Raw genomic sequence first — 27372 nt, forward strand, 5'->3', positions numbered from 1 at the left:
CAGACTGTGAGAGAATGTTCCAGGGAAAATACAAAAAAAACCCACGAGACTAGACAAGGACATAAGCAGGGAAGATAAGGGAGAGGAGAAAAGTGCGTCCGCCTCCTCCGAGAGCCAAAGAAGTCCTTTAAATCTCAGTTTAAAGGTGATGACCAGTGCTTCATAAGAACAAGTACCGTCGGACTGTACAGAGACGTGGTGCCTCTCAAAAAGCATATTAATTGAAATTAATAATTTAAATAATTGATTAAATGAGAACTTCTGCGCTAAGTGTATCTTTATAGTATTTTGAATATCATATATATTAATATCATATTTGATAAATACTTCTAATACATTTTAAATAACTTCTCCCCCTTTTTCATGCTTGTAAAATGTGAGGACTTTGCTCTTCACCATTACTGTAAACTGACAATAATCATTTTGTTTTTGTTACCTTGGGCTCCTAAATATTGTTACAAAGTTGCATATGTAATATTAAAAACTAGAAAAGAATTTACAAAATGCCCGATAAGGCTAACTTACATCTAAAAATTGTCCTCTTGACTATGAGGGACATTTACTAATAGTAAATGAATAGTAAATGAAACATGTTTAGTCTTATGATATCAATGTTTTACACGTAAACAGTGTTATGTTTACAGCAACTACAGTCAGCTTCTGGGAATATTCCTTCTGTTAAAGTGTTTCATGCAGCGACAATGATGAAGCTGTCCATGTACAGTGACCTCACAGAGGTTAGCTTTGTGGCCTTGTATGTTATCCTGGTGCTGTCATTTTCACAAACTGCATTTGATATTAAAATCCGAGCTTAATTCTGTTCCTCATTTCTTTATTTTATCTTAATATACTTCTCATTTTATGTTATGTATCATATTAAAATATATCTGTAACTGCTGTGTGAAAGGAACCTACTTTCACTGTACAGTACAAACCCACTGTGGTTATTTACACGTGCATATGACAATAAAATAGCTTGTACTTGTACTTAATTAGCCCAAAGTTGTCAAAAAATTTCTAGCACCAGAAAAGCATTTCACAGTACTTACAAAACAACAGATGCAGGGAAACTCTGAGGAAACATCCTCATTACTGCATCTTCAAGTAGTTAAACGCAGATGCAAACGGATGATAACTAAAGTCATGTTACTTGAAATAAAGACATTTATAGACACTAAAACAAGTGCTAAAGTTTAGCTTTTCAGAGCATGGCACCTTTAACCCTTTCACAGTAAGTCACCTCACATTGTTTGGCTTCAATAAGTGATCTGTAAATCACAAGCTGGTGGCTTGATATGTTAGGTATGATGACTGTTTCCAGTAGCAGTAAGTTGCAAAGGAGACAAAACAAGATTAATAAGTATGACTGTCTTTTGATTTGGAAAGGGTTTTTCCCCCCCTAATTGAAAAATGTGTAAATGCATAAGAGAATAAGGGATGGCTGAAATGTTTCCCCTGATTATATGTGCTAAATGTTTAATCTGTTATCCTTTATGTGAAAATGAACTGAACAAATGCCAAAGCTGTCATAAAAGCTATTGTGACAGCTTGTGAAATTCAGGCTCTGTAACAGGCTGAAGCCAGGAGAGTTCAACTTTTAATTTGAATAATATTAAATCCTGTCATCTCAACTGGGTCCCTTAGCAGCATTATGTGACAGAAGTACAAAGGAAACGGGGCCGTATTATGCAACTATTACAATTCAGCTGTGGTAACCTTCAATCTTTAAAAAGACACTGTGTGAATATCTATACCGAGAGAAGCCAATTGATCGATGATTTTTCTGCTAGTGCTTTGATGTGAGCTGGGTAAAACTCCTTCCACTTTTTTCTCCTTGCAGGGGGCATCTTTGAGACTCTTGAAAATGAGCCCATTAGTGTTGAAGAACTGGCCTTTAAATTTGCCGTAACTAACATAAACAGGAACCGGACCTTAATGCCAAACACCACGCTGACCTATGACATCCAGAGAATAAACTTATTCGACAGTTTTGAGGCTTCAAGAAGAGGTAAAGATCTTGTCATTTAATTTTGAAACCCCACTTGAGAATCAGTAAGAGATTTTTGTTGAGATTTTCTTTTCTTCCCACTTTCTGTGTGATTACTTCAGCCTGTGACCAGTTGGCGCTGGGCGTCGGTGCTGTTTTTGGACCCTCTCACAGCTCATCAGTCAGCGCGGTCCAGTCTATCTGTAATGCCCTGGAAGTCCCTCACATCCAGACACGCTGGAAACACCCATCAGTGGACAACAAAGACAGCTTCTACATTAACCTCTATCCTGAATATGCCTCTATAAGCAGAGCTGTGTTGGACATAGTGCAATTCTACAAGTGGAAGACGGTTACTGTGGTCTATGAGGATGCAACTGGTAAGTTGAGATGGGAATGAATGATACAACATAAGATCTGGAGGGAAGCACAGACTTCACTATCATACTGAAGGGCCATTCGTGATTTAACACAGCAGGAAGAACATAAACTTTACTTTTAAAGTATAAAAATGTGGCAACTGTTTGTCTTATTTATAAAGTGGCCTTGAAATAAGAACTACAGCTCCTGCAAGTCTTTGCCTTAGCAACCCTGTTAAATTACCTTGAAGCTAATTATAGATGAGTCAATGTGCCCTGCACATGCTCTAAAACTTTTAAAGAGGCAACTAAAACAAAAAGACATTAACATACTTTTTCAGGCTGGTGTTTCTGGAAACAGAAATCAGTCCCAACAGATGATGAGACAAAAATCACTCCTAAATAAACAGGAAGAAGCAAATGTAAGACAGAACTAAGAAGTGAGGATAATGCACAAGTAGTTATGATTATTCTAAATCAAGAGTTTCCAATGCCACTGCTACTTTACCAAAGATTAAGACCTTGAGATGTTAGGGCTATGGCTTCTTAACAATTACCATGTGACACAACTGTATTTCTGATTATTCTGAATCCTCAGACCTTGTCCTAATGATCAGCAGCCATGAGCTCCACTAAGCAGTTGTCTAGCACTCTGTGAGTTCAAATAATTTTTCCCACCATGTAAGAAAAGACTAAAAGAAGATAACTGAGCATTTTCATTTACCATTCTCCTCATTAATAGGAACAGAAGATTTGGGATTTAAAGCACCAGAAAACTTTCCAATTGATCTCTTCCATGATTGCTCGAAGGTAAATAAAGACCCAAGGTGATGGAAAAAGCCCTTAAGAAATATATAGTCTGGAGGGACAGTGTTGGGTTTGGGCAAAACTGCCCCCATGCTAGCTGTGAAAAATAATACAGAATGACTTTCCTTGGGATTATTCTAGTTTTAAATTGGACAAAACCAGAAAGCTAAGCCTGTGAACCAAACAGAGGAGAGTGTCAATGTCTACATCAACAAACAGGGTGGCAATACTGCATGCTACATTATTTAAAATCAGGGTCCAGAACCTACAATGTGATTGTGCTCAGAAACTCAAAGTTCTACACTGGCCTTCTGTTTAGCAGTACCTACAACAACCAGGTCTCCAAGGTACTACATGCATTCATCGTATAAATGAATCTCTGCCAGTCTGTGCAAAATTCAACTTCTTTTAGCTGGTCCACTGGTTCAACCATAGTTGGGGCAGTTTCTGTGCAGCAACACCTGCACAAATATGACCCTCAAGAGCCATCAAGTCCTCACATTACAGTAAACCTTCTGTCTTTAATCTAAACTCCATCAGTCCAGATGATCCAGTGGCCAAATGGATTTGTTGGGGCCAAATAAACTGTTTTTGGCCACAACAAACCAAAATGTGCTTGGAGGAAAAAATAAAAGAACAATGGTTTCATGAGAACAATACATCTCCAGTTCTTGCAGCCAGTGGAAAAGGGAAAACTTAACTTTGAGGCAGAAGAATGGATTCAAATAAACAGCAGCTAAATCTGTGTAAATAATACAAGACTAGATCCTAAACACACCTGAAAATTAACAAGATGAAGATTTTGCCATGGACTCTGCAGTGTTATCAAAAACATATGGATACCACAAACTAGCAGTACATGCAAGCACTCTTAAGACTGAAAGCCTTTGAACATTAAGAATGGGGAAAAAATCTCCCAAACATGAGCTGAAGGACTGCTAGAAAAAAAACCCTGTACAGCTGCAATACTGGCTACAAGTGGTGTCACTAAGGTCTGAAAATGCAAGGTGCTTAAATTCTGACTGATCATTCTACTGTGAAATATTTTTGTTAGTATCATTAACAGCTTTATTTCAAACACCTGAAAGCTATTGCAGGAAATGCAAAATGTGGTGTATTTATTTAGAATACAATGGCTTTGTTATGCGCTTCCTTTTCCTTTTTTAATATTTAAAGAAAATTAAAGTTTACAATTATTTACATTTTATAAATTGCCGCTATGTTTTGACTTAAAAAAAAAATCGAATTTAAAACAACTAAAATATCACTTGTGAAATTAAAAATATTTTTGCAAGTCACTTTGGGTACAAAACTTTGGGAATTACTGATTGCCACTGAAACTTCACTATACATTATAACGAATTGCCAAGTTTAGTTTCAACTATTTAGATATGCAACATAGCAATCCATTGACAATTAGCCTTTAACACTAATCAAACAGACAACTGACAAAAGATAACATCGTACTTTCTGTGACTGCTGCCAAACAAGTGCGGCAGGCTGTCGCAGAGCAACTCCAAGCGACACATACTGTACTCTGTCAAGGAAAAAAAATATGCAGAAAACTAAAGGAACAGCTTTCTTACCTGGAGACCAGGGAAGGCAGAGTCGAGCACCTATTCTGGTTAGCAAGCAGGTCCATTAAAAGGTCTGGTAGTTCATAAGATGACAATGCAGTGTTTAGTTTGAATTCTGTTGTCCTACTGCAGTGGAAAATTATAAAACATTATCACAACTGGCAGACTCCTACCATTTCCTTATGCGTGGTTGAAAAAAAAAAACATTTTTCCGACACAAGATCCAATGTGGAGGAAGCTAGTTTCATGCTAAAGATGTCTAAAGCAAAGTAAACTCCAAACAGTAATGACCAGAATGCTTACATCACTTACATATTCTAGCTATAGAATTGCAAGAGACAATTTCTAGTTGTTTTTGTTTGAAAATCTCTGCAGGAAAATATATATATATATTTTTTATCATGTTGATGCTAGCTTTGTTAATTTAAGGTTGTAAATTCGCAATGTGACCACTAGAGGGCACATAACACATAAAGAGCCTAGTAGTGACGTGCGATACCAATAATTTCCTTTCCGATCCCATACCAAGTCAAATTCAGGGTGGTATCGATAATATTGATACTTTGTACAAAACTTATTGTATTTTAAATTATAGCTTCAAAACATTACAGGACTTCAGGCTACTTTTTCTTATTGTTTCAATTATGAAGAAATCTCATATAGAAATAAAATCCTGAAGTTGTGTGTTAACTGATGCTATTTGAACATGTATATCTTGTAATTTAACATGTATATACTTGCCTAGACGTTTCAACAAAAACATTCAACATTCAAACTTTGCCTCATTCACAGTAGTGCTGTGCCACACTACAAATTGTGGTACGATCCAATACCAAGTAAATACAGGGCCAGTATTGATGATATCAGTATGAATTGGTTATTCAGGCAGCTAATGGGGGGAAGAGTAGTGTGCCATGATTTATAAGATGAATTCTCAATTTGCAAATTCTGAACAAATTCTAACCACCACTATATCACTGTGATTGTTACTTTCCACAATCATTAGTTAACACAAAAAACCACAACTTTCAGCTTTTTGTGTGTTTTGAAACTGGAATGTAAATTTTTCTGCCTCTAAAGACCACAAAAGGTTTGGAGATTTTTCATAATGCATGTTTGAGGTTTATTTTTTCCAAAGAAATAATTAACACAGTTCAGTGGGCTACATACTGAACTTGAAGGATAAAAGCAAAGTATCGATTCAATTGTGCTTGTATCTCCAATACCAATACTAGTGTTGGTATCGATACTATTGATATTTGGATTGATCCGCCCACCTCTACTTAAAAGTAATTCCGACTTCCAGTCGTGTCTATCTGTAGAAGAAAACGTCCATAGTGCAGTGTGAGGTGATTTATACCCTAAGAAGTAAAACGTCCCTTCAAATCCCAGAGGAGACACAAACTGCTGCAAGAAAGCCTGTAAAAATGTTTTCAATAATATGTGCAGATCACAGTTGTATAATTCATAGTTCTTTAAGGCTTTTACACTAGTGTGAAATGATTTGCATACTGCTGCATTATAGCATTTGAATATTAATAATATATTTTTAAAAAGCATTTCCTGTTGCAAATTATACTATTTCAGTATCATTTATTTATTTGCAACGATATATTATCAACATGCATTTAAACTGCCCGGTAAGCACCCGTGACTGTACTTCAAGGCTACATGACCCACGTGACCCCCAAATTTTCAGGGGCTCTGGTTATCAGGGTGTCTGGCCACTAAGTATCAGGCTAGTATATGTGGCGATCACTTATTTTAGGTATGTGACCCCTCCTGGTCACTTTGTGGAACTGCAGCACTAGGCAATATAGTGCCAGAGTAGGCATAAATTTAATCTTCTGGCAAATTACAGTAACTAAATAGAAACAAGCGAAACGTTTTATTACTGATGTTGAAAAAATCTCTCCTTTTGCAGAGGACAGCATTGTACCTCTTTAAGTAGCATTCCCATAGTTTGAGGAAACCTGGGATTTGAAAACACTGAGGAAGGAAGCAATGAAAGTGCAGATGAGGCAGCTTGTGGTTAAAAGATGCTTTTAAAAACAAAAAAAATCCACATTCCAGTCAAAATCAAATAAATATTTGTTCCATAATAGCTGCCATTAGCTGCCAAATGTTGTGGTGGGATGCAAAATAATCAGATTAAATGATTAAATGTTTAAATTCTTGCTGCTCCTACGACATGACACCAGAGAAATGTTGACATGATGGATTTTTTTAAACAAGGTTTGCTTTTTTGTGCTCTGCTTAATTTCATATAAAAGGCTCCTAAAAATAAATGAGAGGTGGTTTAATACAAAGCAGGAGAAAATGTAGTGACCTCAATCAAGGCCAATTTCTTATTTTGCAGTTTTAACGAGAGTAATCTGGATTTTAAACACATTGAGCCAGCTGTTGTGGTGAATAAATATAATGGAAGTGAACTGAATGGAATTTGAACTAAAATTGTGTGGCTTGATCCTTTGCCTTCTTCTTCATCGCCTTATTTCGGCTGCTCCCTTTTGGGTCTCCAGAACAAATCATCTTCCTTCTTCCTCCATCTCATCCTATTCCTAGCATCCTCTTCTGTCACACCAACACTCAACATGTCCTTTATTGCATCCACAAATCTTCTCTGTGGTCTTCCTCTTTTGAATGGCTTTAACATCTCCAGTATCCTTTGCATATCCACTATCCCTCTTCTGCGAATGTCCAAACATCTCCGCACAATTTTATTGAATTTGGCTTGGTAGCTTTGGCCTTGGAGGAGGAATTTTAGTTTTTCCTTACATCATATAAGTAAACTTGTACAGTTAAATTGCTCCAGGTGGGAGGTTTCCATTAAAACGGGGACTGTTGTGTTTAATAATTTCCTTCTTGTCTTTTGATTCAAGGCCTGATTCGTCTGCAAGAGTTGATCAAAGCTCCATCTAGATACAGCATTAAAATAAAGATCCGGCAGCTGCCCACAGGAAGTAAAGATGCCCGTCCCCTGCTGAAGGAAATGAAGAAAGGGAAGGAGTTCTATGTCATCTTTGACTGCTCTTACCAAACATCAGCTGATGTTCTCAAGCAGGTGAATAACATGTACTTCTGCCAGTTTGTAGGCCACTGAGGGTTCAGCCACACGCCACATAAAGTGAAAATTTGATCAGATATCCAATGTGGATTTTCTTTCTTCAATGGAAAAAAAAAGCCTCTAAATCTCTTTTCTGAATTGCTGTTGGTTTAATATTCACTACGTGCAAGATTAGTGCACTTCTATCCCCTTCAGAAATCCTGTGTTCATTACCAAATCCAAGCAGAGCCTATTTCTGGGCCAGACGTACACATTTAGAACCAACAGCTGCTCGGAAGATTAATTGAAGACACTTCACTAACAGGAGAAAATTGTGACATATACTCACTTGCACAGTTGTTAATGTGAGCCAAAGAAATATGAGACAATTCAGGAAATGGATGGAATAAATAATTTGCCGCTCGCTGTGGTTGTGGGTATGGTTGGTTGGTCATAGGCGGAAGAGAAGATTATTTATTGTGGCTGGAACAAACCTCCACTGTACCGTTAAACACTTTCTCCCTGTTTAGATTCTGTCCATGGGAATGATGACTGAATATTACCACTTTTTCTTCACCACACTGGTAAGAGACTGATCATTTACAAAAAAAAACCCTCTTTCTGATCATAATAACTGTGACTCTTGAAACTTGATAGATAGGTATTTTGCTATGATGTCACATAACTACACAGTGCTGGCCTGCCTTAAGTCTGTTTTTATGCTACACTACTGAGTTATGCTGATGAGCCTGCACATCTGTGGTTTGTTTTATAATAAGGCTGCTGGGTGCCCTTGGCATAATTCCATGTTATTACCTTGTACTCATGTTGTTCCACTGTTTTAATCAAGTGTCGGTTTACCATTTCTCTTCAGTTAACGTCTATATCTTGGTCTCATATTGACATTAGGAGTGAAAGTCAGTAGAGGGAAGACAGAATGTGTTTAATTGACAGACAGGCAGGTTTAACAGCTAAGATGCAAGGAGTAAATATGGAGGAGGAGTAGAAACACCTGGGTCAACCATCCAAAGTTCCTGACAGTGCGCAGGGAAGATTAAGAGGAGCGTGCAGGCAGGGTGGAGACAGGTTTTGTCAGTGATCTGTGACAGAAGGACAGCAGCAAGAGTGAAAGGGAAGGTTCACAAGATGGCAGTGAGATCTGCTAAGATGTATTTGGACATTGACGCACTGTTGAAGATGTTAAGATTTTCATTGGCAGTGATGAGGATGGACAAGACAAGTGATTACATCAGAGGGGCAGCTCAAGTCGAGCAGTTTGAAGAAGCAAGGCTGAGATGGTTTCGGACATGTGCAGAGTAGGGATAGTAGATATATTGGACACAGGATGTAGAAGATGGAGCTGCCAGGCAAAAGAGGAAGACTACATAGAAGGTTAATGGATGTAGTGATGGAGGACATGCAGAGGGTTGGTGTGACAGAGAGGGATGCTGGGGACAGGCAGAGATGGAGGCAGATGATCACCGCAGAAAGAAGAAGATTATGTAATTTCACATCAATCCCTTAGGACCTGTTTGCCCTTGATTTGGAGCCGTATCGCTATAGCGGGGTCAACATGACGGGGTTCAGATTGCTAAACATAGACAATCCTCATGTGGCTTCGGTGGTCGAGAGATGGGCCATGGAGCGACTGCAGGCACCCTCCAAAGCTGAGACTGGAATGATGGAGGGGATGATGACAGTAAGCCTAGTTTTACCTAATGCTTTCTGTATTATCGATAGAAACTTTCAAATCAGCACATGAAATAGACATTTTGTTAACTTTGTTTCCAGATACTATCAAGTAACAATGTAATAAAAAGCCAGACATGTAAATGTACCTACTCAAGCTTTATTTGGAACACTGCATGAGATCTTTAAAACGTTTTCACTAGCTCTCATTGCATACACTTGGGTCAAAATACAGAAATTTTATGAATTTTCTAAAACTGCTGCTGTACCTTTGAGTGTGCTTGCAGAAATGAAATGCTGCTGTTTATGTACATAGACAGCCCTGGTGTGATAACTGGATGACATGTGATTTGCAGTCCCCAGTAACAGAGGATGATGGCCACATTTCTCTTTCAGACTGAAGCAGCTCTGATGTACGACGCCGTCTACATGGTGGCCGCTGCCTCACAACGCACCTCTCAGATCACCGTGAGCTCCCTTCAGTGCCACCGACACAAACCCTGGCGCTTTGGATCACGCTTCATGAGCATGCTCAAAGATGTGAGTCTGCCTAATGAATGTGTGACACCGGCGCTCCATCCATTCATCTGTCCTTTTCATAGCCCGCTGCCTCTGTGTCACTTGCTTTTGTGCAAGAGCAGAAACAATAGAGTTAGGAGATTAGATCTGGTGAATGAGCAACGAGTGTGTGATGATTATATTGAAAATAATTTTTTCAAGACATGGTGATTGACGTCATGCATCACATGTTGGTAGTCTTGTAAAGATTAGAGCTGTCCATGGAGAAATGCTGCTCCTTGTGTGAATGTTTATGAAAGCAGGTAAAGACAATGTAGATTTGAGACAGCTCCTCATGAGCTAATAATAATGCTAAAACTGAAGACTCGTGCTAAGTATCATGTAGCATGCTTCTTGCTCTGTTGAACACGAAAAATATTTCTGCATGAGTTGTTGATCTAACAGCAGATTAAACAGAAACACAATGAGACAAACACTCAGCAAAGCCTGACAGGTTGAAAAAAAAAACACGTTGCCTGCTGTGGAAGCAGACTTTTTCATCTGTGTCAAGATATATTCATCTCACTTTAATAAGCTTTCTTGTTATTGCACTCTCTAATTAGATGTTTCTTTAACCAATGAGCTCTTCTTGTTGTAAGTGAGGACAGAATATTGACAGAAACAAGCCAAGCCAAATAACCCAGACAGCAGAGTGTAAATGAATGAGACTTTTAGCTGTATGGTCTTTAAAGATATTGTCTGTAATTAGACTTGAGAAAAGTATTTTTACATAAAAACAAAGCGATGTAAAATGTACTTTTCTTGTCGACTGATGACCGCCACTGTAATATTCTTTCTTCTACACATCCTAAAATGAACGTTGTTGTTTTAGTACAGTGGTTAAATTCAAAAGTGCCATTCCAGTGCTTTCTTTTTACTGTTCTCCCATTTACAGCATATTATGCATATAACATACTACCAGCCAATATTTTACTGCCATACTATATAGATTTTCAATTTACTGGTAAATCTCAGCTACTAGGGTCCTCAGTTATGGTTGTGAATCTGGGTAAGTGATTGAAAGAATAAGACTGGAGATACAAGTGACAGAACTGAGCTTCCTCTGAAGGGTGTCTGGCTCATCCTTCAAGGTAGTTTAAGGACCTTGATCATTTTGGATGTACTTGGAGTAAAGCTGCTCTCTTCTTACAAAAGAGAGAGTGGAGGAAATTCAGGAATTGTACACATCCTAAGCAAGGGGTTCTGGGCATATCCAACCAAAAAAGAAGCAGGGAAGATCCAGGACATGCTGGAGAGATTACGTTTCCCAGCTGACCTGGAAAAACCTGGGAAGGAGAGGGGAATATACAGGTTATGGATGGGGAAAAGACGGTCTGGGCATTAGGCTTGATGGCTGGGTGAATGAATTGATAGAAACTTAGCAGAAAAAGTAAGGAAATTTGTGTTGGCAAAAAAGCCTATATGATTGGATAAAGAAGATTTGGCAAGTTTTTCATGCTCAGCTCTGCTGCTCAACCCACAAATGCATTTTCCTTACAAATGTGGCACCATTTAATGAGAAATACTGTAAACAGACTTTCTAGCAGTATAAGATTTATTGCCAGGAAGCGATGTTACAACAAAGAAATAATCGACCGAACATAAATGTCCTTATTTTTTTGTTTAGCTTTTAAATTAGTCATTAATGGAAACACTTAGCAAATCCACAACATACAATCTCACAGTGAACTGAGGGAAGCTGGTTGGCAAATACTGTACATCTATCATACTTTGCTCATAAGTCCCATCTTATTACCAAACATAAGTTCTGCACTGCAAAGTAGTATACTGACTATGTGTCTGGTGGAGCTGACAGAAGTGTGCTTATCTGGAGAAAGCTTAAACTGAGTATTTGGAATATTCAAAAGAAATGATGTCTTCAGCTTACAATAGACCTGCCGTTATGCCTCTCCTTATTCCTGTTACTGCTTGTATGAGAGGCACTCTGATTTAGTCCATGATGCATTACCACACAATAATTATGTAACTCTAACTGTAATCAAACCAGACGTGATGTATGTGGAGCTGAATCATTTATAGCAGGTCATTTCCAAGCTTCTACAAGACAAATTGGATACCTTAAAGAAACGAGTAGCTGCTTGTATGGTGAAAAACACATTCACAAATAAACACACCATTTAGGAAGTTAATGTGTACATGCCTATATAAAAGTTTAATGGTGGAAAAGTTTAACATATGTAGAAAATATTAGTATGGTCCTTTCAGACTGTATTCTAAATTAAGAACTATAACTTAACAGCATTATCTGATGGGCCCTTGAGCAAGACACTAAGTGCTGTTCAGTAGCTCAGCCTACACTCTGCTCTTGTGGGGGTGGAAAGGTAAACTGACAAATCTGCCTGCAAGACTTGGTGCTGTGCCACACATTTAACAGGGAAAGTTAAGTTTTATGAAGAACTAACTGTTCAAGAATATTAGGGGCACTTTGAACGCATACAGATGAATGTGCTTGGATCGGATTTTAGATACAGTATTGATGTGGAAAAAAGAAAATATTGTTTTTTCTCACCGTTTCCTCTCATGTGGTCATGGGTTTTTAATGGCGGCAGTATCGTTATCCTACAAATATAAAAAGTAGGTCCACTTCTTGGACAAAGAGTGGTTTTGCCTCTCTATACCCCCATAGATTTTAAATCAGTTAAACAACTGTGATTAGAGCCAAGACTTTCCACTTTAATTCAGAGGGTTTTGATAAAAGTTTTGCAGAATTAGAAACATTTTCATACACGGTTTCAGAGGCTTAAAATACTTTGCACAATTGACCAACAACCAGTTTCAAGGTTAGGTGAGGCCCGTTCCGTTGTTCTTACAAGACAAAGGCTGCAAACCGCTGGTTACACTCAAGAACATGGTTACACTCACATGAATGTAACCAGTAAACATCTAAAAGAATCTTCACAGAAAAATATCTGGACTGATGAATCCAAGATTAACTTGTACCAGGAAGGATGATGGGAAAAATATGGAGATATGGTAGAGGCAAGTGGAACCAGGCCAACAGTGTTTATTGATGATGTGATTGAAGTATAACGGGCTATATTCTCTGCTCAGATTCAGACACCATGCGGTGTAGGCTTAAGATGGTCACTGACTACAAAGGGTTTTCATTCAAGGATTAAAAACAGTCCTAATATTTAAATATATGTAACTATATATATATTTATAGATAGGAGTACTATCTATAAAAATGGCTGTATTTCATAAACAGTAGATACAATATGTTTGTTAAACCCCTTCAATTACTTTTTGTCTCTTTAGTTTAAACTACAAAAAAAATGTCCAACAAAATATAGACCTAACTGCATATAAACTGCAGTCGTGGAAACACATTGTCAAGAGAGAGAAAATCTGATTGGTGAGGATTTAAAAAGGGGAATTAATCAAAAGAATAAATCTGGACTGAAGGGTCAACAGATCTCAAAGATGTGTGTCGACACTGTGGAAAGCAGACATATCAAAGGGCAGTTTCATTGTGAAACTGATGTTTCTCATGATGTGATCAAGTTTAATATGAACTCTTAAGTTTATGTGTGATTGCTGACATGGAATACTATCCTCTGCAAAATCAATTTCATCATACTGCTTCAGAATGATGACATTGGATTACATTTTTTCTTAATCTTGTTTTGTTTATTGCTCGTTGCGTGTACTAATGGCTCAAGATAAATTTGCTTTGGTTCCAGTCGAATTAATGGAATATTTTTCACTTCAAAGTCAAAGGCTCATTATTGTTTTGCACCTCTAAATTCACCTTTATGCTATTTCTAGCAGAATAGATTTTAGTGGAATATTTTGCAGTGTTTAATACTAGCATGACACTGTATTTTTATATGCTATAAAAACTTTTTGACACATTTTTTGCTGGACGGCATGTCCTCGGTGTCACTCCTTGCTCTTAGAGTAAACAAACATTAAGTTGAACCAAGGAATTGAAACCTAACTGTAATATTGAGATGCTTTTTTCCCCCAAAGTTGACATTTTTTTCTTACATTTAAATCTAATGTAGTGTTGTCATTTAGAAATCTGGCTTTGTTTTACATTTGGATCAAAACGCACTGGTACTGTGAGAAAGTCCTGCACCACCCCTCATTTCTGTATATTTTGCCTCCAAGGAGCCAGGCTTTGTTATCAAGTGCTCTTGATGAACAATAGTTCTCCAGGCTTTTTTTTTTTTAAACATTTTTGTTTCAGCATTGGCTGCTTTTTTATTCATTTTCTTTCTGGTCTTTGTACCTTCGCATGTTTGTTTGTTTTTAAGTCATCTGTGAATCTTTTAAGCCTAACAAGGATATTGTATACATAATTTTCCAATTACCATTTCTTAAGATGAATCTGTGAAAAATATCAAATGATAACACAGTGCGTAAAGATAATGATAATGATTCTTGTGCATTTGAATGTGCTTCAAGAAGCCTTGAGAACTATTCCCAAAGACTACAAAGTAGAGCTAGTGTAAATAAAAAGCTTGCCAAACAGATTTCAGGTTGTGATGAAGACTAAAGGTGGTCCAACCAAAGCACTGAGTTTCAAGCTTGTTAAAGCTGTACAGACACTGAGTTTGTACACATTTCAATAATGTGCTGCACCTGTTTCCCATTTTCCTAGCAAATATAAAGAAATCAAACGTGAGTCAAGACTTGTGCACAGTACTGTACAAGCATTTTATTTGTCAATATTATCTGACAATAATTATCATTTTTTCCGGCTTTACAGTTAGAATGTCATAGACGTCATAGGAATGTACTGAAAAGGTCTATTGATATTTCGTTGTTGCATCTTTCCATAAAGAAATTGACTTCTTAGCATTCTCTGTCAGTGCAGATATAAAGCTACTTTCTCTGTGCTCTCTGTAACAGATTTAACCCGACTGTAATTCAACTGAGCTAACTTCATTATCAACTGATTTCAAATATATCTGAGCGCTGCTGCCCACCCGCTGCTCTCCTCACAGACAGAGGGCATGCCTGCCTGCTCCATTTACATCAGCATCCCCTGTGTTACAGACTCGGAGACATTTAATATTTCCATTGAGAATCTAGCCAATGCAAAAACGTCCATTGTGAGCCAAGTCAGTCTTCTTTGCTTAATGAAGTGCTCATCAATTATTCATGTTTAAAAGCTGTTTTCATTTTTTCCAGGCTCCTGCTTTGTTTTGCATTGATATGATGTAAAAAAGGAAGAAAAAAAACAGGAAACAAACCTGAGGGGGTCTTTGCTTGTGTTTTCTGAAACAGGCACAGTGGAACGGCTTGACAGGACAAATAATAATAAACAAGACAGACTGTCTGAGGAAAGAATTTGATTTAGATGTCATCAGCCTGAAGGAGGACGGCTTGGAGAAGGTGAAGTGTCTAACCCATGTTTATACCGTTAATACATGTTACTGTTATTCTGTTAATACACATTAAAGCAGAGCTGAGTATCATTAATGAGTACAGACAAATAGAGCTGTTAACTGCATTTTCCCACAAATATGCAAAAAGATGACTTGTCTTTAAACCAATGTATAGACCAATTTAATTAAGACTACATAAATCTTGAATTGTGGTGTCTTAATTATGCATTTAAAAAGAAACTTTTTGAACTGTTTTGACACACTGCTCTCTCAAAATAACTTGTAGCTGTCTCTTCAAGCTTGCAAGTGTGTGCATGTTCCTTTAATCACAGTGACAATGCTACTCTCAATTTTGACAGGTCATTAAGAAGCTGTTACCTGTTCATGCTATCATCACTGCAAAGACTTTAAACCCCGGTTAACACAGTTGGGTGTAAAAACTGCTAACGGAAGAATTATTCCCCCTTCTGTGATCTGTGATTAAAATGCTTTCTCTTTATTATTTTTGCAAGACAAACACGGGCAACAACCGCTTGAATAAAGTGTGGAAAAAGGTCTGTACTTTAGCTGCCACGGCACACTAAAGGAATATTGACACCTACTAATTTACTATACCTTTGTGACGTTACCCCTTTTCATTAAAAAATAAAAAGGTTCAGGTACTGGTGGTTCTTAGAAATGGTGTACATTTCTCTACTGGCATTTCAAGTTTTATAACATTTTGTGAGCCTTTCCTTTTTTTCCCCCTATGTCTGTGTTTTTCATATTAACTTTTCTACTTGTTACTGCTTTCTTTTCCTGTCTTTACCTTATTTTCCTCAATTGTGTGAAGGTTACCCAGGTAGCAACTATTTAAAGTCCAGCCACTGTGGTTATTTGGATATTTTATTTGTTACAGATTGGTGTGTGGAACTCCCAAACAGGCCTTAATTTAACAGAAATTAACAAGGATTCATCCACAAATGTAACAGACTCAATGGCCAATAGGACCCTTATTGTCACTACTATTCTGGTATGAACAGACATAAAATCATTGCTAGTGAGCATTTGAATTTAAATGTATTTGTATTATATAATCCACTGAAACCTTTCTGTCTTTCACCAGGAAAATCCTTATGTCATGTATAAGAAATCTGACAAGCCGCTTTATGGAAATGACCGCTTTGAGGGTTACTGTCTCGACCTGCTCAAAGAGCTCTCTAACATTTTGGGCTTCTCTTATGAAGTAAAGTTGGTGTCAGATGGCAAATATGGAGCTCAGAATGACAAAGGGGAGTGGAATGGCATGGTGCGGGAACTCATTGATCATGTGAGTACTGATCAGTCAGTCTTAATATAAGAGAGAAGACGTCTTGTTCAAAGCGTCACAGTGTCTGCAGCTGACGGTGATTTTTGCTCTTTACCAGGTGGCTGACCTTGCTGTGGCCCCTCTCACTATCACATATGTCAGGGAAAAAGTTATTGATTTCTCGAAGCCATTCATGACGCTGGGAATCAGCATCCTCTACCACAAACCCAACGGCACAAATCCAGGAGTCTTCTCCTTCCTTAACCCACTCTCTCCTGATATCTGGATGTACGTGTTGTTGGCATGCCTTGGTGTCAGCTGTGTGCTTTTTGTTATTGCCAGGTAAAGAAAAAAAAGTGGTATTTGATGTGAACTTATTATAGTTGCTTTTACTTTTAAGCAACACTGTTTATGTAAAGGCAAAATTTCAGTTTAACATTTTGACTTTCAGTCTGTAACAGGCCAATAGTCACTTATTACTTTTAACTGATGATTTTTTTTTCATTCATAACCTTTAGGTTTACTCCTTATGAGTGGTACAACCCTCACCCCTGCAACCCAGACTCGGATGTGGTTGAAAACAATTTCACTCTAATAAACAGTGTCTGGTTTGGAGTCGGCGCACTTATGCAGCAAGGTATCCCTTTATTATCTTTTTATGCAGGCAGAAGTTTTCCTTTGGTAAAGCACATTTAATCATTCCTTTTAAGTATTCATTTGATTTCAAGTAAGTAAGTATTCAATTTAATTATGAATCAATAATGCGACTTGTAATCTTATCTGATAGGATCTGAACTGATGCCTAAGGCTCTCTCTACAAGGATAGTTGGTGGGATATGGTGGTTCTTTACCCTGATCATTATCTCTTCATATACTGCCAACTTGGCCGCCTTCCTCACAGTGGAAAGAATGGACTCGCCAATTGACTCCGCTGATGATTTAGCCAAGCAAACCAAAATAGAGTACGGTGCCGTAAGAGATGGCTCCACCATGACCTTTTTTAAGGTAACCGTCTTTTTGTTTTACAGGACAATTGTAGGGGAGGAATGGAAATAAGAACACTGCTTTTAATTTTAATTAGCCTGGCAAGTTTTACCCTTGAGCCAACAGTCTTCAGTCATGTGCACCCTGACTGGCTGGCATAAAATTGATTTGGTTTGGAAAAAGAGGAGGGTTAAAGGTTAGTGTCTTGGAAATTTCCCCGTGTATCAGTTTAACAAGAACCTGTGGGAGACTGTTCCATAAAGATTTGACAGATTTATTATTTTGCCTGCAGCAGACCGAGAGGTTTATCTAAATCTATGGTGAAAATTGAATGAACTTGAAGAGATTTGTGCTCTGATGCACAGCAGGAGATGGCACCAGTCAACAGATACCCTGCAAATATGGTTTCATTTTAAATATTAGAAGCAGGCGCCAAGGGTGTGGAAAGGTGTAAAGATGCTTTCTTTTGTCTAAAATGCCATTTTGGTGCTTGTAGATTTGACGGTGGTTTTAATAATCCACAAATGTTGATTTTGATTCAACAGAAATCGAAAATCTCTACTTATGAGAAAATGTGGGCTTTCATGAGCAGCAGGAAAAACACAGCATTAGTGAAAAACAACCGTGAAGGGATTCAAAGAGTCCTCACTACAGATTATGCCCTCTTGATGGAGTCGACCAGCATCGAGTACATCAGCCAGCGCAACTGCAACCTCACACAGATCGGAGGCTTGATAGACTCAAAGGGCTATGGTGTTGGAACCCCAATTGGTAAGAGTTATCACTATATAATAATTTCAGCAATAACCATTAATTACCATGCTCCCTCTCAGAAACCTAAACATTACGTTACTGTAATTCCTGCTATAGGCTCCCCTTACCGAGACAAGGTCACCATTGCAATCCTGCAGCTTCAAGAAGAAGGGAAGCTGCACATGATGAAGGAGAAGTGGTGGAGAGGGAATGGCTGCCCAGAAGAGGATAGCAAAGAGGCTAGTGCCCTGGGCGTGGAGAACATAGGGGGAATCTTTATTGTATTGGCAGCTGGACTAGTCCTCTCAGTTTTTGTAGCAATTGGAGAGTTTATTTACAAATCCAGAAAAAACTTGGACATCGAGGAGGTGAGCGTCGGCCAGTGCGAATGGCACAACAAGTATTAACAAAGACTGCTATGACCATACTACACGTTTGTGTTGTCGTTCCAGGACTACAGCAATCACTAGGCCAATAAAAACTGAAGTCTGAATGTGTCGAACTGCATTGTTACAATCAAAACAAGTGTTTTGTGTTTTCAGTAGTTTTTATGTAGAGCACACAAACATTTTAGTCTCGATTGGAAGAATAGGTTAGAAACCCTTTTTATGATGATGACAGATTGTTGTTGACTTCTGACATCGTGACTCTTGACCATCTTGGCCTTGCTCTTTGTTTTTGTTTTTTTTAAAACATTACTCCGTGTGAGAGAAATGTCATTTTCATGGTGTTATAGGTAAGTGATGGTAAGTGGTATCTTTCCAGTAATGACTGATTCTCTTATGACATGTTCGTCATTTTCATATTTACAGCGCACGGGAACTTTGACACATTTACAAACTTGTTGATTTATTTGACAGTTTATGAGTGAGTACTCCCTCAACATCTTATTCATCAAGTTGCTTAATGTCTGTACTTTTTTTGTATCATATGAAGTTTATGAAATGCATGGATACGTTTTGTCATGTTGGAGCTGTTTCAAAATGACTAAAAATATGTGAGAACATTACATCCTTTAACCTTTAACTTTTTGATTGTTTTGCTTTTGATCCTGGGCCTTCACTGGATCGGGCCTCAACTTACATGCACTTGAGGTCGCATTTAGAAGACTAAAGCCTTGTAACTCTAATATGACTTTTATATTGCAGCCGTCTCCCTTTCTCACATTCAGTTGTGATGTTTTTCAGTCTGTCTTTTCTGAGAAACGGCTTTCATGAGACACATTTACTCACGTTATCCGAGAAAAGAGGTGATGCGATTACTGACCTTGGGTTTTTTGGCTTTTGGGTTTGAACTGCACTATTTTAAAAAAAACCACTGTATTACACACAAACACACACACAACTATATTTACAAAAGTTAAATCCTTGGCACACATATAAGCTGTTGGTATTTTTAGTACAGACTAACAAACTATTCTGTATTTCCAAGTCACTTCTCCCACATTCACCATGGATATAAAGTCGTGTATTAAATTGTGCATCTAAAACCATTAGTTCAAATGGATTACAAATAAAATGTAAAGGATAGAGATGTAACCTCAGCATTCAAGGATAAGATGGGTTTGATGACACAACCTACAGTCCATTCATCCCTGATTCACCTTTCTTTTTGCCTACCTGTTTCCCCTCAATAAGGCATAGCTTTTAAAATAAAATCCTCATCATTATAAAGATCCACATTAAACATTCCTGGTTTAAAATTGGCCGGGCCTTGTCACACATATTTGAAAATCCTGCAAATGTAAGGAAAATATTTTGGATGAAAGTCTGATACTGTATCCTGCTTGTTTTGTCTATACATGCAGGATTAGTGTCACATTTCAGATGATGGAACAGGAATAAGTGTAGCTATGACTAAAGACTGTTAAATTACTCATTAGCTCAGTTTAGACTTGGACTGTTTACAATGTCTATCGAGTGCCACAACAGTTAAGATGATTGCATTTTCTGGCATTCCTGAACATTAGTGATGTACTTTATTGTACCTTAGGTACCTAAATATTGAATACTTAACCTAAATATTCATAAAGAATCAAATATTAAATATTATAAATTTGCCAGTCTGCTTGTATGTTTATAGTTTTTTGTATGTGCTGAAGAAAAGTCTTTAATATCTAAAAAGTTAACATTAACTGCACGTGGCCATAATTTAAATGTATAGTATTTACACGGTGGTATGTTTGCGTAAAGAACACAGCTTATAATTTTTGCCATAAAGCTATAAAGAGTTGTTTCAACAGCTGAATGTTTTCAATGCTAACATATAAGACATGGGTATATCTTGTTATTATCATATTTATGTCAGAGTAAAGTCGAGTACAGCATAGGCAGGATTAAAGAATACACTCCTCTGTCATCCAAAAAGACTTTTGAAAAACAAAACAAAAAACAGTTGCCTATCAATGTATTTTTTTCAGCTTTTCCCAAATATAAATATAGTCCTACAGATATGATATTTGCTTTGGGAGCGTTGATGGAAGAGCATAGAGACAGTCAGAAGGGGTTGCACTGTGTCTTTGTGGCTCTAGAGAAAGCATATGATGGGGTGCGAAGTGAGGCATGAGGACAGGGTGAGGTGTGCATTTGGAGGGACAGATGTGTTTAAGGTGGGGAGGGGATTATATCGTGGGTCGGCGCTGAGCTTTTTCTTCTTTGCAGTGATGATGAACTCTCTGTTCAGAATGTTTTTGATGACTGAAAGAGAACATTTAACATGAAAAATAATATAAATGTTAATTCTGTCATTGAGATAGGTGTACTTTTTTACCGTTACTTAAAATACACCTTAGAAATGTGTTTTATATTGTTAAAAGATCTGAAATGGATGAAAAACCTACTCTGTTTGTCTTTGTTCAAAGGTTAATGGGTTCCTTTAAAGCTTTGTGGGCTTTTTTCTTAAGCTGAAAAAAAAAAAGATTCTCTGTCGAATCTCTCACAACAGTGGTGTTAATTAAAAACCAGTGTACTTGGCAGAATTGAAGGCATCATTTCTTTGCTTTCCTGCTTGTCTTTTGACACTGATAAATTCTAACAATTTCCCCATGACTAGTAAAATAATATACTCTGGTACAGTATGGTGAGATTTTGTCCTCAAATACCCTTTCTTGTGCTTATAGTGTTCTAAATTCAACACAGGGAGGATTGTTAGGATGAGAAACAAGTGTGAGTGTAATCTGTCACTGTACAACCAGCTGTTGATCTGAAGGTTGCAGATCAGGGTGCTGCCTAGCTGGGGCCAGCATGTCCCCTTGTTCCTCTCATTTCTCTGTGAGATTACAGTATTATGGTCCTCATTCATATAATCCTGTCAATGGGATACAGCCCCTTTCTCTGCACTACCCCCAAAATGAAGTTCAGCACTTCAGCATGTAATCAGTTAGGAGACAGTAGGTTATGAGACTTATGTGGTGCTGCAAGAAGGTCACAGACCTTATGCAGGGATTAATTATACAAGTATTGTGTCTTTCTCCAGGGTTTAAACTAGAGAATATTGGTATATAGATCTTCTCTCATTAGTTTTGCATTCACAGTGTTTCTATTTTGGAAACACCATTGGAGATGCTAATTGACATTTCAGGATATTAACTGCTATTTACTGGGTTTCAGACCGATATTGTAATAAGGATCTTGGTTCATGTTGGTGTGCTATTACAAAATTGAATTGTCAACTTTTCTTCAGCGCTTTGTTGTGTTTATCTCACAAGGAGAATGGATAAGAAGTGTCATATTTACAACCATAATCATGCATTCGAGCTTAAAATATTGGTGCCTGCTACCTTCTACATATTATTTGCACCTGTGCCATAAAAAGAAACTCTCTGCAGTCCTACACTGAGCAATGTCATTGTTATTAGCATATATGTTCTCCTTTAGCAATGTTGTGAGCAAGCTAACTTCCAGATGCTTTAATTTCTAATCTTGTTTTTTTCCCCTTTCCCTCCTGTTTCCTTTTTTTTTTTTTTTTTTTTTTTTTTTTTTTTTTTTTTTTGCCTGTCCCGTTTGGCTCTTTTGCCATCAGAATTATTGTCTAAAGGCGAAGAAAGATGCCCAACGGTTTTTCTTTACCAAATTGACCATCCCAGCTTTGCCGTAATGGTCCATTTGATTCACCTTTTATTCTTTATTTTATTTTCACTTGCTGAATACGGGACAGATTTGACTGGGGGAAAGAAAAGGGAGAAAGAAAGAGGGAAAGAAAGACAGTTGAGAAGAGGGACGGGGGAGAAGGGCAAAAAACAAAAACCAACAGAATAAGCAGAAGAAAAAAAATAAATAAATAAAAAAATAAATACATATATCGATCACCTGGATCACCTGTTGAGAAAGAAAAAAGAAAACAAGCAGAAGAAAACGAGAGTAATACAATAAACCACATCACAATGATATATGGGAATATGACAGTAACTACTAAATATTAAACATTATTGTGCAGCACGTAAGATCGACAGCACAGTGTGCATTGAGGTAGGAGCCAAAAAGGGTGTAGTTTGTGTGTGTGATCACCCGTGTGTACACCTGTGAGCATGGACGCGCTTGTTTTCTTAAAAGGTTCCCTCATGTAATGATCTGCTAGAGGGTGTGGGGGGCCACTGCCCCGTCCTCCAGGGCATGAAGCAGGTATGGAGGAGATCAAAACTCCAGACATCCAGAGGCCCCCAGAACACAAGAGACCAAGGAAGACCAACAGAGGGGCAGCCGCGCCACTGTCCCAGAAAGAGCCGAGGAGAGTCCCAGATGAGGGGTCACCCAGCAGCCACGGAGCAGAAGCCAGGGGGGGCTGCAGTGACGTGCCCGTGAGCTCCGCCGGCAGCCAGCTGTGCCTGAGTGACCGAGCCCCAGGCCGAGAGGCCGGGGGCACCCCACCTCCGAGGTGGCCCAAGCGAGCCCCAGGCTCCAGGCCCCGATAAGCAGCCGCCAAGGAGTGAGCCGGTGTGTACCCGGACGCCCACCCCCGGACACAAAGAACCACCAACGCACCGATGTCTGAGGGAGTCCGCCCCCGGCAGGGGAAGTGGTGGGGGGAGATAGGCCTCCAAACCTTGGAGGGCCTGAGCTGTCCTCAGAGAGGTGGCATCTGATACCCAACCTGACATATAGACACAGACATACAGGCACACACAGATACAAACATCCATTCCCACCCTCATGCTCTCATATGCACTTACTCCACACTCAACCAACGTGGAGACAGACATAAAGAGACGCTGTACACACAATCACACTCCCCAAGCGTACTCTACGAACCGGGTCTAGGTACCCTTGCCCCTGGAGGGGGGAACTGCACCCAGACCCAGGTTGTGTTACCCTTTTCCCTGCGGTGGGGAGAAGCAGACCGCCCCGACTCCGCAGCAGCAGGGAGGCCCCACATTCCGGATCCCAGTCGGACGGCCAACTCCTCCTCCTAGCCCCCCTGCTCCAGCAGGAAGCAGAGAACGAGGGTGAGAGAAGACTCCTAACCTCCCTCCACCCGCTCATTGTAGTGTTGATGTATGTGTGTTCTAAGGTGCATTTAAAACCCAGGAGGGCATGGAGCTACCTGCCAGAGAGCAGCAGGTAAGCGCATAGTCCCTCCTGCTAGCCCTCAATGTCTACGTGTATTTAAAATTGAGAGGTGGGCAACGACGCCGGGGGTGAGGTGTACACCCTGATGGTAATTGGGATTCCGTGTAGCGTGCCCACCCCCAAGATCCTATATGTATGTGTAATGAGAGTGTGAGTAATGTGAATGTCTAAGTTGCGGGATAAAATTGAGGCAGAGGCAGCCAGAAGGGGACAGAGGGGGGGGGGGGGGGTTACCTCCTCTGCACCCTGGTGACACACCCCTACTCCAAGGCCCTGCATGTGTGGGTGGTTGTGGTGGAGCGGGAAGAGGGAGGCAGCTGGAGATGGGGAGGGAAGGAAGGGAGGGGCAAGTGACCCCTCCCTGGGGCCAGCTCCCCCGCTGACCCCAGTAGGCACCCCCATACTCCGCGACCCGCCAGGGAAGGGGGGCCCAGGCCCATCCGAACCGGGGACCAGTGCAGCGGCGCCGCCCGGCCCCACAGAGCCCGGGGCAGTCCACCCAACCCCACAACAGAGAAAACTACACCCACCCCATCATCCACTCATCTTCCAGACTACATAAGACAATAGACGCCCAGGCTGAGATCTTCCTCCACCTCTCCTGTATCTCCCCCTCTTGCAGAGAGAGTTCCTGAGAGAGGAAAGCTCCTGCAAGATGTGACAACCCCCCCCCCACCAGTTGAAGAGCCCCCCAGGTGGCTCGGCGCACCGGCGGCACCCTGCGCCAGTGGCGGGCCCCCATATACCCACCGGCCCACAACCCCGGCAACACACCAACCAGGACCCAGGCCCCCGAGGCCCGGCCAGGGCCCCAGGCCAGAGCCGGAGCGCCCCCAGAACCTCACGCCCGTCCCGGACCCACCCAGGGGCAGCCAGGCTACCAGGTCAGTAACCCCCGTCCGTCAGCACAGACCCTCCCCTAGCCCCGCTGCACGTAGCCACGAGGAAGCCGTCACCTAAGAGCCAACAGAGCCCCTAATTGGCCATGACCGCTACCCCGGGTTGAGCCCCCCAAGGAAGATGCTCCCGGGGAACCGCCTGACGCCCTAAGCCCGACCCTACCCCCACACCAATCACAACAGTGAAGGCGAGACCAAAATATGACCCCCCACCCCCACTAGGTGATGGAGGTGATCAAAGGAGTCCAGAGCAATTGATCTGATGTGGTGGCAGAGGCTGTATCAAGACTAATGTAATCTAATAGATAATTTCTATATTGGTTAGAATTAAGATTGTTTTTATTTTTCCAGTTCATGAGGACTGTTTTCTTGGCTATGCATAGGGCAGTGAAAACCATATGGGCTATATTCTTTTCTGAAGTGACATTATCTAAGCTGCCCAACAAACACACTAAGGGGGAAGTTGGAATGTTACATTTCAGACACTTTGATAAGTCTTCACATATCTCGCGCCAAAACTTCTGAACTGGTGGACAGAACCAAAGAGCGTGGATATAATTGTCCGGTGAATTGGTTTGGCAGTGTGAGCAGTTGTTGGTAGATGCAAAGCCCATCTTGAACATCCGATGACCTGTATAGTGCACTCTATGTAGTATTTTGTATTGAATTAATTGAAGACTGGGATTTCTGATTAGATGAAAGGTTTTTAAGCAAATCTGAGACCAGAAGTTTTGGTCTAAGTTAACTGATAAATCCGCTTCCCATTTTGCAATAGGAAGTGATATTGATTCATCTGTTTTAGAAAGCATTCTGTACATTTTGGATAGTAATTTGGGGGTTTTAAGAGTAAAAAATTGAACCACACTTGGTGGTGTTTGTAGTTCAACTTGACCCAGTTTAAATTTCTTTTTTATTATGGATTTAATTTGTTGATATTCTAAAAATCTTTTCTTGTTGATCCCATATTGTGTAACTAGTCTGTCAAATGAAATAAATTCTGTTCCTTCTAGTATATGTTCTACATATTTGATTCCTTTACCATTCCAATCTGAAAAGTTTATCATATTATTGTTTTGTAATATGTCAGGGTTGTTCCAGATAGGTGTACGTTTGCATGGGATTAATGAAGACTCCGTCAATTTTAGAAACTCCCACCATGCTGTCAGAGAAGAGCTGATGTTGATGCTTTTGAAGCATTCATGTCGTTGGATGTTTGAGCTGATAAATGGTAGATCTGAAATCTCTAGATTATTGCAAAGTGCTTGTTCTACATTTAGCCAAGGTTCATCTAAGAGGGTATGTTTTAGCCATCCTGAGATAAACTGAAGCCTGTTGGCTAAGAAGTAGTGCTGAAAGTTCGGTAGTTCTAATCCTCCTTTATCCTTGGTTTTTTGTAGTGTTTTTAAGCTTATACGTGGGGGCTTATTTTTCCAAAGGAATTTGGACATATATGAATCTAGAGATCTGAACCAATCTTGCGGCGGTTTAGTTGGGATCATTGAGAATAAATAATTTATTTTTGGTAATACCATCATTTTTATAGCAGCAACCCTTCCCATGAGTGATATGGGTAGACATTTCCATCTAGCCAGATCACCTTCTACTTTCTTTAAAAGTGGGGTATGGTTTAATTTAGTTAGATCTGCAAGCTTGGGAGAAACATTAATACCTAAATATTTTATATTTCCCGATTGCAGTGGAGTAGAAGAGGAATTATGGAAGCAGCAATTAATAGGAAGGACTGTAGATTTTGACCAGTTAATTGAGTAATCTGATATTCTTGCAAAAGAGTTTATCAATTCAATCACCCCAGAGATATTGGTTTGTGAATTTTGGAGAAAGAGTAACACATCATCAGCATAAAGGCTGATTTTATGTTCTACGTTCTTGCATTTTATGCCCTTAATTGCTGAATTCTGTCTAATTGCTGCTGCTAGTGGTTCGATAAAAATTGCAAACAGTGAAGGGGAGAGTGGGCATCCCTGCCTGGTGCCCCTCAGGAGACATAAGCTGGAGGATGTCTGGTCATTTGTTCTGACACAAGCTGTTGGGGAATTATATAATATTTTTAACCAGTTGATGAAAGAAGATCCAAAACCAAATTTGTGTAAAGTTGCAAATAGAAATTTCCAGTTAACTCTGTCAAACGCTTTTTCTGCATCTAAGGAAAATATTGTAGTTTCAAGGTTTTTACTGTATGAGTAGTCTATCAAATTAAGTAATCTACGTGTATTTGTTGATGAGTGCCTACCTTTTATGAAACCAGTTTGGTCAGGATGAATTAAGAGGGGGGTTATTTTCTCTAGTCTCTTCGAGAGAGCTTTGCAGATTATTTTGAGGTCTACATTAATAAGGGATATTGGACGATAGCTTGAGGGATATACAGGGTCTTTGCCTGGTTTTAGCAGGAGATTAATGTTTGCAGAATTCATATTTGATGGAAGTCTGCCCTTTTCTTTGATTTCTAACAACGTTCTGTAAAAAACTGGTGCTAGAATCGTCCA

The 27372-nt window shown here is 39.4% G+C and overlaps 1 protein-coding gene across 2 annotated transcripts in view; it reads left to right on the forward strand.

Moving 5' to 3' along the window:
• LOC146503674 (glutamate receptor ionotropic, kainate 1) overlaps positions 1-21324 on the forward strand; it is a 29626-nt gene extending 8302 nt beyond the window's left edge. The window contains exons 2-16 of one of the 2 annotated variants that reach the window (XM_085184054.1): positions 1841-2008; positions 2110-2367; positions 7613-7794; positions 8307-8360; positions 9302-9475; positions 9862-10005; positions 15280-15387; positions 15893-15934; positions 16279-16392; positions 16486-16689; positions 16787-17010; positions 17187-17305; positions 17456-17673; positions 18198-18423; positions 18523-21324. In XM_085184054.1, the coding sequence (XP_085040180.1) occupies positions 1841-2008; positions 2110-2367; positions 7613-7794; positions 8307-8360; positions 9302-9475; positions 9862-10005; positions 15280-15387; positions 15893-15934; positions 16279-16392; positions 16486-16689; positions 16787-17010; positions 17187-17305; positions 17456-17673; positions 18198-18423; positions 18523-18812 (2525 nt within the window). In that variant the 3' untranslated portion in view covers positions 18813-21324. The remainder of the gene's footprint in view (positions 1-1840; positions 2009-2109; positions 2368-7612; positions 7795-8306; positions 8361-9301; positions 9476-9861; positions 10006-15279; positions 15388-15892; positions 15935-16278; positions 16393-16485; positions 16690-16786; positions 17011-17186; positions 17306-17455; positions 17674-18197; positions 18424-18522) is intronic. The other variant, XM_085184055.1, reaches the window with a different exon arrangement.
• Positions 21325-27372: the final 6048 nt, after the last annotated feature.

The sequence above is a fragment of the Neolamprologus multifasciatus genome, chromosome 14, assembly GCF_963576455.1.
Source record: "Neolamprologus multifasciatus chromosome 14, fNeoMul1.2, whole genome shotgun sequence".
Lineage (NCBI taxonomy): Eukaryota > Metazoa > Chordata > Actinopteri > Cichliformes > Cichlidae > Neolamprologus > Neolamprologus multifasciatus.